Genomic DNA, 12,952 nt, shown 5'->3' on the forward strand with positions numbered 1-12,952 from the left:
AAAGATCAGCAACAGAGCGGTAAATAATTGCTGGAGTGTTATACAATAGTTTGGGTTACTTGGTTTCTAGGGCGCAAACCCTACTGATGTTCATGACCAAATTTGTTTTAATTAAAAACTGAAGTTTTTAATGGCTATTAATTATTTTTAAAACTAGTGTGTGACGATGCAGGTCCGCTCCATGCTCCCATCGTCCTTACGGGGAGCCCTGAACCAGACTCCGTAGCTAATGTCACCGAGATGAGCTGACATATGAGGACAATTCTCTAATGAAGCCATGGGATATTTCCAAAAAGTGACAAAGTGCTTTTATTAAAACAATAATCAGTGTCCAAACAAAAAGTGCACCAGGTTCAATAAATAAATCATAAAACCAAGTGTTCAGTGTGGGCATAAAAAAAAAAAAAAAACCATAAATAAGTCCTTTAAAATCCGAGGTTAAAAAATGCAGAAGTTAGAATGCAGTCTCTCTCTCATTGCTCTCTGGCCCACCACCGTCTCTAATTTTCCCCGGCTCACCCATTGCTCTCGCAGCCAGTGGAGACCCAACAGCCACGAACTCCTTTCGGCCGACCTCCGTCTTAGCTGCTTGCATACATGCATCGCTGCCAGACCGTCCAAGGTCGGTTCTCCTCCCTTCATCCTTTGCGCTCCCATAGTCGCTCCTCGGATCCCACAGGACACCTGCCTTGCTCACCCCACTCACTCGAACATTCAGGGTAGACTAGCCCCTAGAGCGCCACAACCTAACGCTCCTACGCGGGGCCCCAGCTCAAGCTGTCTCCTGCTTCTAGGTGGCCAGATCATCCTGCTTAGACTGCTCTTTCCCGTCCTTTAACCTCCTTTCTCGCTCTTCCTCCTCTCCTCTATCCATCTATATCATCCCCTTTCCTGATGTTGACCTGTATATATAGCCCCGTCTCCCTGCGCCTCCGTGGCCGCAGCGCCTTAATCACACACTGCAGGAAGCCAATGAAGCAATTGAGAACGAACGCACCCACATGTGCAGGTGAGACTCGATCCAACTACCTAATTAACTCCCTGCGGTCTTGCAATCGTGCCCACGGAGAATGACACGGCTATATGGATTAAAACCTGGCCCTTTTTTTTTTCTGTAGCCGCGGACCCGCTATACCACATAGTGTACACACATGCAACAGAACAACTTTCTTACTCATTAAAAAAATATTTCCATATCCTGTGCAGCTATGGCCTAAGTAAGCAATTCAAGTAAAATCAGTAGCGACATGAGCAGTTTCCAAAGTCATCGTGAAAAGAAATGTTAATTTGAAATTTCACTTGTGTTGGAAAATTTGAGGTTTGAATCTACTTCTGATAGCAATAAACTCATAAATCATTCCATATTACACACAGCCTTTTATTCATCTATCACTACTATGACAGTGTACAACTTTGTGGAGAATATTTTGGCTGGTAACATAACACACTGCTGTGTTAAATTACTTTAAGTATAGTTTTAAATAGACGCAGCAAAGAGTCTAGCTCGAGCCACCACTTTAACCATCATGATATATGTTGGTCACAGAAAAAAAAAAACTGACATTGGCAGTGGCTTTAATTAAGTATTTCAGCCTTTTCACAGGAGGTTAACATGTAGTTTAGCCTCTATTCTGCCATATGCTCATAACAAAGTGTTTTATTTGGAGGTCTGGTACTTGTACTCATCCCCAGTCATGTCTCAGATAAATACAAATGCAAGTTTTCACCATAATATTTCTAGTTTTAATTTGTTTTGATTCATCCTGAAGATTCCTTAGAAAAGGAAGTCCTATGCAAACAGAAACATTTACCTAAGTGGCTAAAAGTACTTTCATGTAAAAGACCCTTCAAGAAACAGAAACCCCTACCTTGCATCGATACAGATGGTGCAACAGATGCCACAGGCATGGGTGGCATAGTTACTCCTCCAAACGAACTGTAGCTGACACCACTGGAAGAGCCAACACTACAAGCAGGCTGTACTCCAGGGCCAGCACCACCTGGGGAGCCTTGCTCTGGAATGCTCTGAGAGTTTTCCCAAGCTTTACGTGCAGACTCCATCTGTGAAGTATTCCAAATTTTGGCATTAATAATTTGACTTAACACAACATTCTCTAACCCACATAATCTATTTCAGGGTTGCAGATCGCCTATGCCTATCCAGCAAGCACTTGGAGCAAAGCAGGAAGCAGCTCTCGTATTCCCAGTCCATGGGAGAATGCACCCATGCACGCACACACACAGGGCAAATTTGGAATTGCCAATCATCAACTGTTGGGATGGAGGTGGAAAACTCCTCCAGGAAAATACAGAATTCAAATCTAGGATGGATTTCCATGAGGGAGTAGTACTAACTACTGCACCATAATGCATCCAAACACATGTATACAAATAGTATTTATGTCAAGGGGTTAAAAAACAATGTTTCAAGATAAAAATGACTAATACCACATGAATGTCCATGGTTTTATAGTACAAAAAATCCTAACAGTGCACCACAACACAAAGAAAAAAAAAAAAATCAACAAATGATAAATTAACTTGAGCATTTACCTTCAAGGTAAGATCCACATTGGGAAAAGAGATGGGGTTCAAATTAATTGTAGGCTGCAGATCTCTTCTAAGCATTGGAATTGCCTGTGTAAGAGCAGCCTACAAAATGAAGAATGAACGCAAACAACTGAGTGCAAAATTGAGCAATTCTGGTTAGAGTGCAAGTTTCAATTAATTAATAAGAGCACATACTGAACCAAGCTGTACATGGCAAACATTTTTTTTCAAAATGCAAAATGTTTAAAAGTTTAGTATTTTACAAAAAATGCCACATGATGTATATATGGCCAGCTTTTTGAATTAATCTCTCAATTTAAATTATGAAGACCCACAAAAGTTGCTTCAGTAGTTAGTTTCAATTTTTCAGTTCCACTACACAATCTACGAAGAGCAAAGAAGTTAATTCAATTTTGACACCTTAAACAAAAACCACAAAACTCCACAAAGTAATACTGACACTGGGAGCCCAGAAATAAGTATTTGCACTGTTAACAATGCTAAATGAATGCTCATTTTTATACAGTTTTCTTACTTTGAGTTTTGTTTTCTTTGTTTTTAAATATGCCTCACTGTGCAACTGAAATGGAGTTATTTAGCACTGCTGTTTTAAGAGATAATGTGTTTTCATGCTGCCAGTAGGGTCCCACAGAAGACTGCTGGATAGCCTTTTATATTCGGCATTAATGCAGCATGAATAAAGTCTGGAGGGACTTTTTATACATTATACATATGAACGCAACATTTGCAGAGTGGTGGAGTATGCACCTAAAGCTTTTTTCAGTTTCACATTTATCACATTAACTGTATTTAAAATGTCTTTATTCAAAAGGGATTCTGCCTAAATATATTTAAACCTCTTAACAGCACTAACTTAAAATTAGTTATGAAGGTAGATAAAACCAAATATGAAGGAAAAAAACAAAACAAAACAAAAAAAACTTACACTTCCAACCAAAGCATCCTGTAGTTTAGTGACTGGATTTGAAACAGGAACAGGAGCAGAGCCTGGAGGCAAACTGAAGTCTGAATCCTGAAAACAACATTTTGTTTTTAGAGATACCTTACAAATATCACACCCTTTTTTCAAATGGTATCTAGTTAGGTTATTGGAATTAGAAACATTAGGGAGGTACTAAAAAGGTTTTAATAGTCCAGATCAAATATCCAAAAAACGTTTAGATTAATATTCCTAATCTATAAACACTTACCAAAAACTGTCACTGCCCGTGATGTTAATTGTAGTTTACCTTGTATAATTACTTTTGAAGTTAGCATGCATTGATTTTTGGATGTTTTACATTTTAGCTTGATACCATCCAAGCCTACCTTCTGAATGATAATAATAAAAAAATAAATGCAATATTCTATTTATAAAAAGAGCAATGTATACTAAACTGAGAAAAAATGTATTAAACAGAATGGTGTCTATAAAGTTCATACATTTTAAATTCAATAATTTTAGAAATAGTAATTGTGAAGTATATACAAGTAAATTACCGTTATGTTTTAATGCTGTAGAAGGAGTGTTAACTTATTTTCAATTAAGAGTATTATTGAAATATGTAGTTTGACTAGGGGTATACAAACATTTGCATATAATAGATTATACAGGTGCCTTCAGTGTAGCTTGAAGGTCTATGTTGAGCAATCACATCGGTAACATGAGGCAGACGCTGTAGAAACTGTCTGAACAACGAATATTTTTTGTGTTCTGAAAAACAGCTTATTTCTTTATTGTCATGGGTTTATCTATTTGCATATTCCACAATGAACAAAAATCATCAATTATCTTTGCACTGACACCAAATTCTATCTCAATTACCTTTGCACTGACACCAAATTCTATCGGTGGAACAGGTAAGACAGATTCACCATGAATGTCTACTCCATTTACAGCTGGCATACTCCCTTCAAGCCTCTCCAATCCCTCAGAACCCTTTCTGTTTTTCAATGATCTCTCATTCCCAATAGGACCTGGCTTATGTTCTTTGCTTTGTTCAGGATTAGCATCACATTCCTAAAATACAATAAATAGCAACTTTAAAACAAAAAGTGAACTTAAACTGAGCCAATCAAGAATTTAAACAGAAAAAAAAAAAAACACTAAAATGTCCTTAAAGGTCAGTTTTTGACAAGATTAATAAGTGCTCCACCTTTTTATCAATTTGTTTGGGAGTCCGGTCTTTCAGACCATCTGCTTTTGGGTCGATTTGTGTGGGTCCATTAACTTCCTCTGGCTTCAGAGTACCATAAGGGGAGCTTCTTTGTGAAGAATTGGCAGAAGATCCCTGAGACTCCGCGCTCAAATCAATACCACTGTCAGTCTGACTTCCTTTAAAGACCTAAACAGTAGGAACAAATAATGTAATTTGAGAATTTTTAACAAAGAGAAAATACTTAACAGATTATCTTAAATTGTATAAAGTGACAAAAGACAAGCACTGCTTGTAGTCAAGAAAAATAATACTTTTTAGGACTTTGTTTTAAGGGAATGATGTTCTATGCATAGGAAAGAATTTTTGCAAATGAAAGTAGTATAATGTCAATAAAATTAAATTTTATTACTAATACCGAGGGCTTGAGAGATCAAGATTTGAAAGGAGATTAAGATTTGAAAATTAATTTTAGTAGAAAGTGCAATAAAATACAAACTAAACCAATGAAATGGAAAACCAAATTAGATGCAAATGGATCTTATAAAAAAAAAATTAAAAAAAATAAAGCAATACAAAGGTCAAACAGACCCCATTTTACATAAGGAGCCACACAAAGCACAAATGATAAGGGGGAAAAATGTATGTGATCTGAATGTGCAACAGGCAATGGGTGCAGCAATGCTGAGAGCACCTCTATACAGGAAAGACATGATATAAGCCAAGACAGAGATCTGTAGCTGGGTAAGGAAGATCTCCATCTTGGAGATGGAACTGGCAGCTTTTAATCCCAGGATGGGGATTATATTGTGGCAATGTCACACTAAACGAATTTCTGACCACTTACGAAATGTTTCAGAGGAACATGAAAACAACAATCTTCCAGAAAACAGCACAGAGTTCAAAAGAAAGAAGACAGACTCTTCCAAAACTTGTACTATCAATTTGAACAAACAAATATGCAGTGGGTGAGAAATTAATGAATAAATTAACCCTATGAGCAACATTCCTGGTGAGAATAAATAAATATCCCCATGAACAACATTATAACTGGCACTGGGTGGAGAGTTCACAAAGCTTGCCAGTGATAAAAAGTGGATAGTTGTTAAAGGCACAAGTCTGATTTTGTATCTAATGTGTTGAAGTGATGAACAAATATGTAGCTTACACAGCAGCTATGCCTGTAAAGCACTTGATTGAACTAATATTGGCAAGAGCATTGTGCAAATATTGTTACCTTTAGCTTTCTATGCATCTAGAACTGACATTTTATATAAATCTAAAAATTATTCAATAAGCCAATTAATACATGCAGTTCATAAAAAAGATGCAATTAACAGCTTATCTATCAGACATAACAGTTGGGGGAAAAAACTTATAAAAAACATACAATTAAAATATTATTAAAGAGATTATTATAGGGCCTTAGAAGTGATTTCAAGTACTTTCTTTAATAAATACAATACACATAATGTGACCTAAAGAGAAACACATTCACACTGCTCTGCATAATATAGCCTACTTTACAGAAAGTGAAATCAAAATCTTTAATTACTATGAAAATTAGTATATATATAAAAAAAAAAAACTTTCAAATTACAGTTCTAACCCTTCCTGAGAAGTGCCTAGGTCCAGCTCTCTGCTCCTTTCATAAAATAGGTTCAATGATTGACACAAACTTGGAAATGTTTGCTTTTACATATTATATTGCTTTACCAAAAATATTTCTCAAAGTCCCCAACATCATTTTATATGGTACACTTAAACCATGAGGACCAAAGAACAATGCTACCAATTCAAAGTCCAATGCCTTGGCCAACTATTTCACACTCCCTGATAATCCGTCATACACTGAAAAGGTATGCCGAATTAAAATTCAAATAATGCATAAATATCCAATTCCTACCATAAATCAACACTTGCCTCACTGGAGTTGGGTTCAGATCCAGAAAAAGCGGTCACAGGCTTTTTCCAGGCATCTCCACTTGTAGACTGAACAGCAATAGCTAAAAACAAGTTTACAAAAATAAAAATGATAGGTTTGATACTTAAATCATTGTATTGCCATGTCTTGGAAGAATAAAGTAAAACAATGATCCTGAGTGCTACAGTTCTACAGCTAAATATTCACAATTGAATTTTCATAGGAGTGGGTGAAAGGGGAGAGGGACAGTAACACTTAAAAATAAACTATTACTTGTATATAGATGCAGGATGCAAGAGAAATTTTCAGATAATACATACTTGAGCTGCTACTCTCCCAGATCTCTGTCCCAAGGCTACTGGAAGATACTGCTTCATCAGCCTGCTCCATTGAAATGTTGCTCTGCTTCTTAGCAAAACGAGGTGGGATCTTAGAAACCATAACTCTGCTTTTTACAGGTACCTGAAAACAAATGTTACCTATCAATGTTAATCTTAAGGGATTTTATACTTGACAAAATATAGAAGTTACAAATAAATACCTGTGTGCTTTGCTCTTTCTTCCTTCGTTCTTCTTCCTGCTGACGGCGCTGTTTCTTTGAAATTACTTCTGTGAAACCTTCTCCAGTAGTGATTGCTATATTTTCATCTGGGGGAAAAAAAAAAAAGCGCAAAGGACTATTACCTTCTAAAAGTTAATCTGGGTAACCATTATTAGCTTGTAAAAGTATTCATTATTAAAGTAGCAACCACATCAATCTAAAGTCACTTACTGGAATAACCAAGATCACAGGTAGACAATGAATCCTGCTTCTCATTTTTAGAAGCTGCACATTTCAGGCCTTTCTCCACCTTTTTATTTGACGATTCAGAAGAACAATTAATGGGGCTGTCAGAATCAGATTTGAGAGACTGGTCGATACTGTACACCAACCCAGAACTTAAATCTGACAGGGCATCATCCGAACACCTGGGCCATAAAAACAAAGCCACTTGTGATCAGATACCAGTTTTTAAAATATACTTTAACAAAAATTGCACCCTATTTAAAATACTTTACAATAATAATATTCCCTTACATACATATAATCCAAAGGTAAATAAACAAGTACCTTTGCCCTAGATGGTACAATAAAGGGGGTACATATTTTTCACACGTGAATCTATGCTATGAAGTATGTTACATAAATAAATATAAATATACTGTATATTTTATTTTAAAGCAGAAAATCAAAGCTGGTTAATCAGTTGTCATTTGTCCTCATTCACATCCTTGGCCACAAGGCCTTAGGAGATTCAGAAGGATCCATTGAAACATCACGTTAGTTGTCACCAATCTGAAATACATTAGTACACTCTTATGTAATAAATTGGTCTCCCTAAGAACTTACCTTTTATTCTGCCAGCTATCTGTTCTGCAAGTTGGATCACCAGATCGGACAACTTTATCCCCTAGGCTTGTTAGGTCCCCCTTACGATTTTGGCGCTCCATTAAAGGTCTCTGACTTGAAAAGCTGCGTTTAGACAACTCTCTCTTTTCTCCGGAGACATCAAAGCTGTGATTGAGGTCAGAAGGTAACTCAGCTTGAGAAAGCCCTATTCGTTTTTCTCGCCTCTCATTCAAATCACTGCTCTCTGAGGCCGTTTCCCAGTCTTCTGCTGCATGCTCTGAGGGACCATGGTAGATGCCATCCCTGCTTCTTACAGAGTGATGGGTCTGTTTTTCATCCATATGTGATCTGGAAGGCCAACTACTAGAGAAATCTGTATTATGGTCCTCATTACTCCAGTGTGAGCCAGTTTCTCTTTCTTGTCTCAACCGTCTAAATCTTGGAGGTTTGTCTTGACGAGGAGGGCGGCGACGCCTCATGGGTCTGTTTTCAAGATTGTCACCATCCAAGTTGTAGTCATCACCCCCTCTGTCTTCAAAGCCATTCTCAACATTAGACCCAGAATATTTGTGAGTGTATTTTAGACCGTCTCGTTCCTGAGGCCTTCTAGAAAAGGATTCATTCCCACCACCATATCCATTTTCTTGAATAGCTCCAGAAAAGGTTCCACCTCTACCTCTCCAAGTTGAATTTTCTCTTATAGCAAAACCTCGACCGTAACCAGTGTTAGTCAGTCTTGGAGGAAGGCTTCTACCAAATGTCCGGTTAACTTTGGACTTTTCTCGCGTTTCACTCCCACTACCTTGCTCATCTATGTATACTTTGTTGGATCTCCATGAGTCCTTGGTGTCTACCTTCCTTAAATTTGAAGTTTCAGAGTGAATGGATTCACTAGCATTTTCAGTTCCCTTTTGTCTCCGACGTTTGGGTAACTCTTCATATTCAGATGTTTCACTCAGAGTTTCACTGACATTGCGCCGACGAGGTTTTCCTCGAGATACTTCCTCAACTTTGGAGAAATCTCGTATGTTACGACCTCTTCCAACTCTTTGCCCATTGAAACCTCCACGACTGGAGTCTCCACGACCTCTGCCCCTTGAATTGAAGTCTCTAAATCCTCTCCCTTTTCCTCTTCCAGGACCCCTGGAACCGCCAAATGCCTGTTCTTCATCAATGAAAATCCAATTATTTCGACGAGAAATGGGAGGATCACTGGAATCTTTTGAATAAATTTTATTCTCCCATCTACTCTCCTTCTGCTCTGGCTCATTACTACCTTCAGCAGACTTATCAGATTTAAGAGAGGGGAAATATTTATCTTCAGAAGCAGAGAGGGAGGGGGGAACATAATACTTTCCACCTATAGGTAAACTTAATTCCTTTTTAGAATCACAAAGTGGTTGAAGTTCTTTCTCCTTTATTTTGTACGGAACTGGTTTATCCTCTGGCTCTGATTTAGGTTTCTCATTCTCTTTATCTTCAACTTTCAAAGCTTTAAGCACTGGCTTCTTAATTGGACCAGTTCTCCTTGTGTGCACTCTTCCGGCAGACTCTTGGAGAGAATTAGTTCCAATATTTGAAATGGATTCTTGCCATTGTGATTGTGATTCTATTTCTTTCTTCAGAGGACCATCACTGCTCCAAAGATCAGGTGTTGTGGCTTTCTCTCGCACTGAATACTCAACCACTACTTCCCTAGAGCCGGAACTGTCATTACAATTAGTAGCCGGCAGATCTTTTGCCTCAGTCTGCCTATCACTTTTTGCAAAATCTGCATCTACTGAAAGCGAATGGCTTTGGTTTGCTGACATAAAGGTTTCTTTTTGGCAGATTTCTTGGTCATGTGCAGATTTTTTCTGGGAAACATTTAAAGCTATCTCCTGCCTGCTGTCCATATGATAACCAAGGTTGGTGACATCATCTGCTGGCAGGTCTCGATAGTCCTCCCCTCTTTCTTTATAGTGGTCTTGCACAGCTCGTTCACTTCTACATTGAGCAAAAAAAAAAAAAAAAAAAGTACATCAGGATAAAATTGGGCATAATTATGTCTAGGAAAATTTTAAAATAAATGAGAATAGAAAAATGGGCAAATACATAATTGTACGCTAGTTTTTCACGACTATTTCACAAATACCAATCAAAACGTGGCTTCTTGCCACCTATCCTACACAAATTGATTTAAAATGAATTTCAAAACATAGGTTCACTTTTGAGAATGATTAGTTTTTTTTGCCAACAGAAAAACATTTATTTATTCTTTACAAGAGTGGCAATAGCTGATTAGCAAACACTATGGGTTTTTTTTTTTTTAACTGAGCTTTTGCATTATTGTTTGCCTAAATTCTTTAACACCTATTTCCCCATCCAGGTGTATTGAACTCCACTGAATAATGCTTTTATAATTTTATGCTATATTAAAACATTGAGACACCAAATTTGAGGTGAACCTCTAACATTTGAAATCATGGACTGTTAAAAGAAGCTAGTTCATTACCATTTGCGGAAGTTTATCATTTTTGTTTTTCTTTTTCCAACTTAAATCAATTATGATAGGCATTCTTCCGACATAAAATAGTTGTTCAGCAACATCAAGAAAACTCAAAATTTATAACTGAAATTCTGATAAATAATCCCTATGCAGACGAAAAATGTTCTGATTCTATACAAGTACATGGATAAAGCAATAAAAAGCTAGAATGCTGCAATTTTCAATGTGAAGGCAAAATAATAGCTAACCTGTCAACAGCTTTCACTACTTCCTTCTCATGTCGCTGATATGGGGGAGTAAAGCTCCTGGTATGTGTAAAGGAATAGCTATCCTGCCCCCAGACAGGGTAGGGCTCAGTTGAAGGCACTCTTCTCTCTTGAGTTACTGAGGAGTGACAGTTTTCTTCAGGAACAGACCCTGGGCTGCTTAGATGGTCTGGCTGAACTACTTGTTTCAACATGCCTTTAAAAACAAAAAACAAACAAAAAAAAAAATGAAGCGTAATAATCAAAAGATCCATACTAAAATCATTAGAAAAACAGAATTAACACAAACACGTACAAGCATATTACAAAACAGTCAGAGATGCCAATGAAAAAACATAACAGACAACAAACTGTAGGTAATGAGATTTAGCTTATACAGGACAATGACTAAACCAATATTAAAGTGATAAAAACACAGTGCAAATTAAAAAATGCAAGGTGGAGAGTGCAAGGCAGGTATAACAGTCAATAACATTGTATAATATATAATATTACTGTTTTTAAAACCTTCTGCTAGTTTTAATTGCTTACGCTGGAACTAAAACATAATTAGGCCTTTGGGAATTCAATAATGATCCTAATTGGCTTCAATTGTGATGAATATAAAAACCCCACCCATGAATGTCTTCAAGGTGAGTTGCTATAGGTAAAACTAAGGAGCTTTCACAAAAGCTGAAAGAGGAAATTATTTAATTGCACCTGAAGGGCATTGGGTATACGATCTTCCAAAAATTGAACATTTCAAGAGGCAGCAAAGGGAGCATTAAAAGGAAGCTTAAAACTTAGGCCACATCTGCAAACCTGTCTGGCTGATGAAGAAAGCCCAAAATTTCATCAAGAGTCCTTAACAACTTGGTCAGGATACCAAAGGAAAAAAAAACCCTGTATCACTGCAAAACACCTACAGGATGACCTGATGAAGGCTGGGACAAGAGTTTCAGTAGCAACTTTAAGAAACATCAAATAAACGAGGACTTCACTGGCCACACTCCACTCTAGACCACAAAGAACATCAAAGGTCAACTAGAATATGCCAGGAGAAATTGAGACAGGCTTGTAGAGTTTTAGGAAAAAAATTCTATGGACTGGTGAAATTAAATTTAAACTGTTTGGACACATGGACCAGCAAATTGTCTGGCATGAGAAAGGCCAGGCTTATAACCAAAAGAACATATAACCCACAGTCAAGCAAGGAGGTGGTCATTGATGGTGTGGGGATGTTCTTCATCTGCAGGCACTGGCACTTGCCCTTAAAAAAAAAAAAAAAATAAAAAAAATAAAAAAAATACAATGCCTTCTGTTCAGAAATTGAATCTTGGTGATCACTGGAAATGACACTGGGCAAGGCAATGATCCCAAACACACCTCCAAGCTAATCAAAGCTTGGTTGAGAAACAGATCCTGTAATGTCCTGGAGTGGCCTTCTCAGTTCCCAGATTTAAATCCCACTGAAAATCTCTGGTAGGATTTAAAGAAGGCAGTTGCAGCATGGAAACCATCAAACATCCATGAGCTGGAGGCATTTGCATGTGAAGAATGGTCAAAGATTCCAACAGAGGTGTATGAACTTTGTCTGCACTTGCCAAAAACAGGTTAATAGAAGTTAATTCTAAATTCTAAAGCTGTGTCAGTAAATTTTTGGTTGTTTAATGAGGCTGTGTGTCATATTTTCATTAACCTTATTCATATCACTGTAATGGCTTCTGAGGTGAGGGGGCTGAATATTTCTGATTGCATCTGTTTTACGCTTTTATAAAAATTTAAAAAACAGTACAAACAGGAATTAACTTGAAGTTCTGCAGATAAACTAGTATTAAATCAATTTTTCTTAATGAATTTCAGTTAATCTTCATGTCTTTTGTTATTTTACTAACCAATGAAGTAATGATTACGTGTCAGCCTTTCCTAATTTCAAGGCATATCAATCATTTTGTGGTTTTGTTCGCATGTATCATGAACTGTAAATGGCAGTCTGTGCATATATGCAATATTCTCCTTCACATGTAAGCCAGCAGATTGGCAGCTGAAAGTTTAGCTGAACTGAACATATGGCTTACAATTCCCATCAAACTAAGCACATGTCCCAGACCTTATTGTCTGAGGAAGTATAGCTGCTATGGGGGGCATAAATGGACGACAGGGATGTACAGTTAGTTTATATTAAAGTATGGTAATTGG

General features: G+C 37.2%; 1 protein-coding gene across 7 annotated transcripts in view; it reads right to left on the reverse strand.

Annotated features, from left to right (window-relative positions):
- prrc2b (proline-rich coiled-coil 2B) overlaps positions 1-12,952 on the reverse strand; it is a 78,974-nt gene that overhangs the window by 11,323 nt on the left and 54,699 nt on the right. For all 7 annotated transcript variants that reach the window (XM_051932173.1, XM_051932172.1, XM_051932169.1 and 4 more), the window contains exons 15-25: positions 10,757-10,970; positions 8,021-10,006; positions 7,403-7,599; positions 7,172-7,278; positions 6,951-7,092; positions 6,630-6,712; positions 4,707-4,895; positions 4,376-4,570; positions 3,497-3,583; positions 2,554-2,652; positions 1,869-2,061 (exon numbers count right to left, since the gene is read on the reverse strand). In XM_051932173.1, the coding sequence (XP_051788133.1) occupies positions 1,869-2,061; positions 2,554-2,652; positions 3,497-3,583; positions 4,376-4,570; positions 4,707-4,895; positions 6,630-6,712; positions 6,951-7,092; positions 7,172-7,278; positions 7,403-7,599; positions 8,021-10,006; positions 10,757-10,970 (3,492 nt within the window). The remainder of the gene's footprint in view (positions 1-1,868; positions 2,062-2,553; positions 2,653-3,496; positions 3,584-4,375; positions 4,571-4,706; positions 4,896-6,629; positions 6,713-6,950; positions 7,093-7,171; positions 7,279-7,402; positions 7,600-8,020; positions 10,007-10,756; positions 10,971-12,952) is intronic.

The sequence above is a fragment of the Erpetoichthys calabaricus genome, chromosome 9, assembly GCF_900747795.2.
Source record: "Erpetoichthys calabaricus chromosome 9, fErpCal1.3, whole genome shotgun sequence".
NCBI classification, from domain to species: domain Eukaryota; kingdom Metazoa; phylum Chordata; class Cladistia; order Polypteriformes; family Polypteridae; genus Erpetoichthys; species Erpetoichthys calabaricus.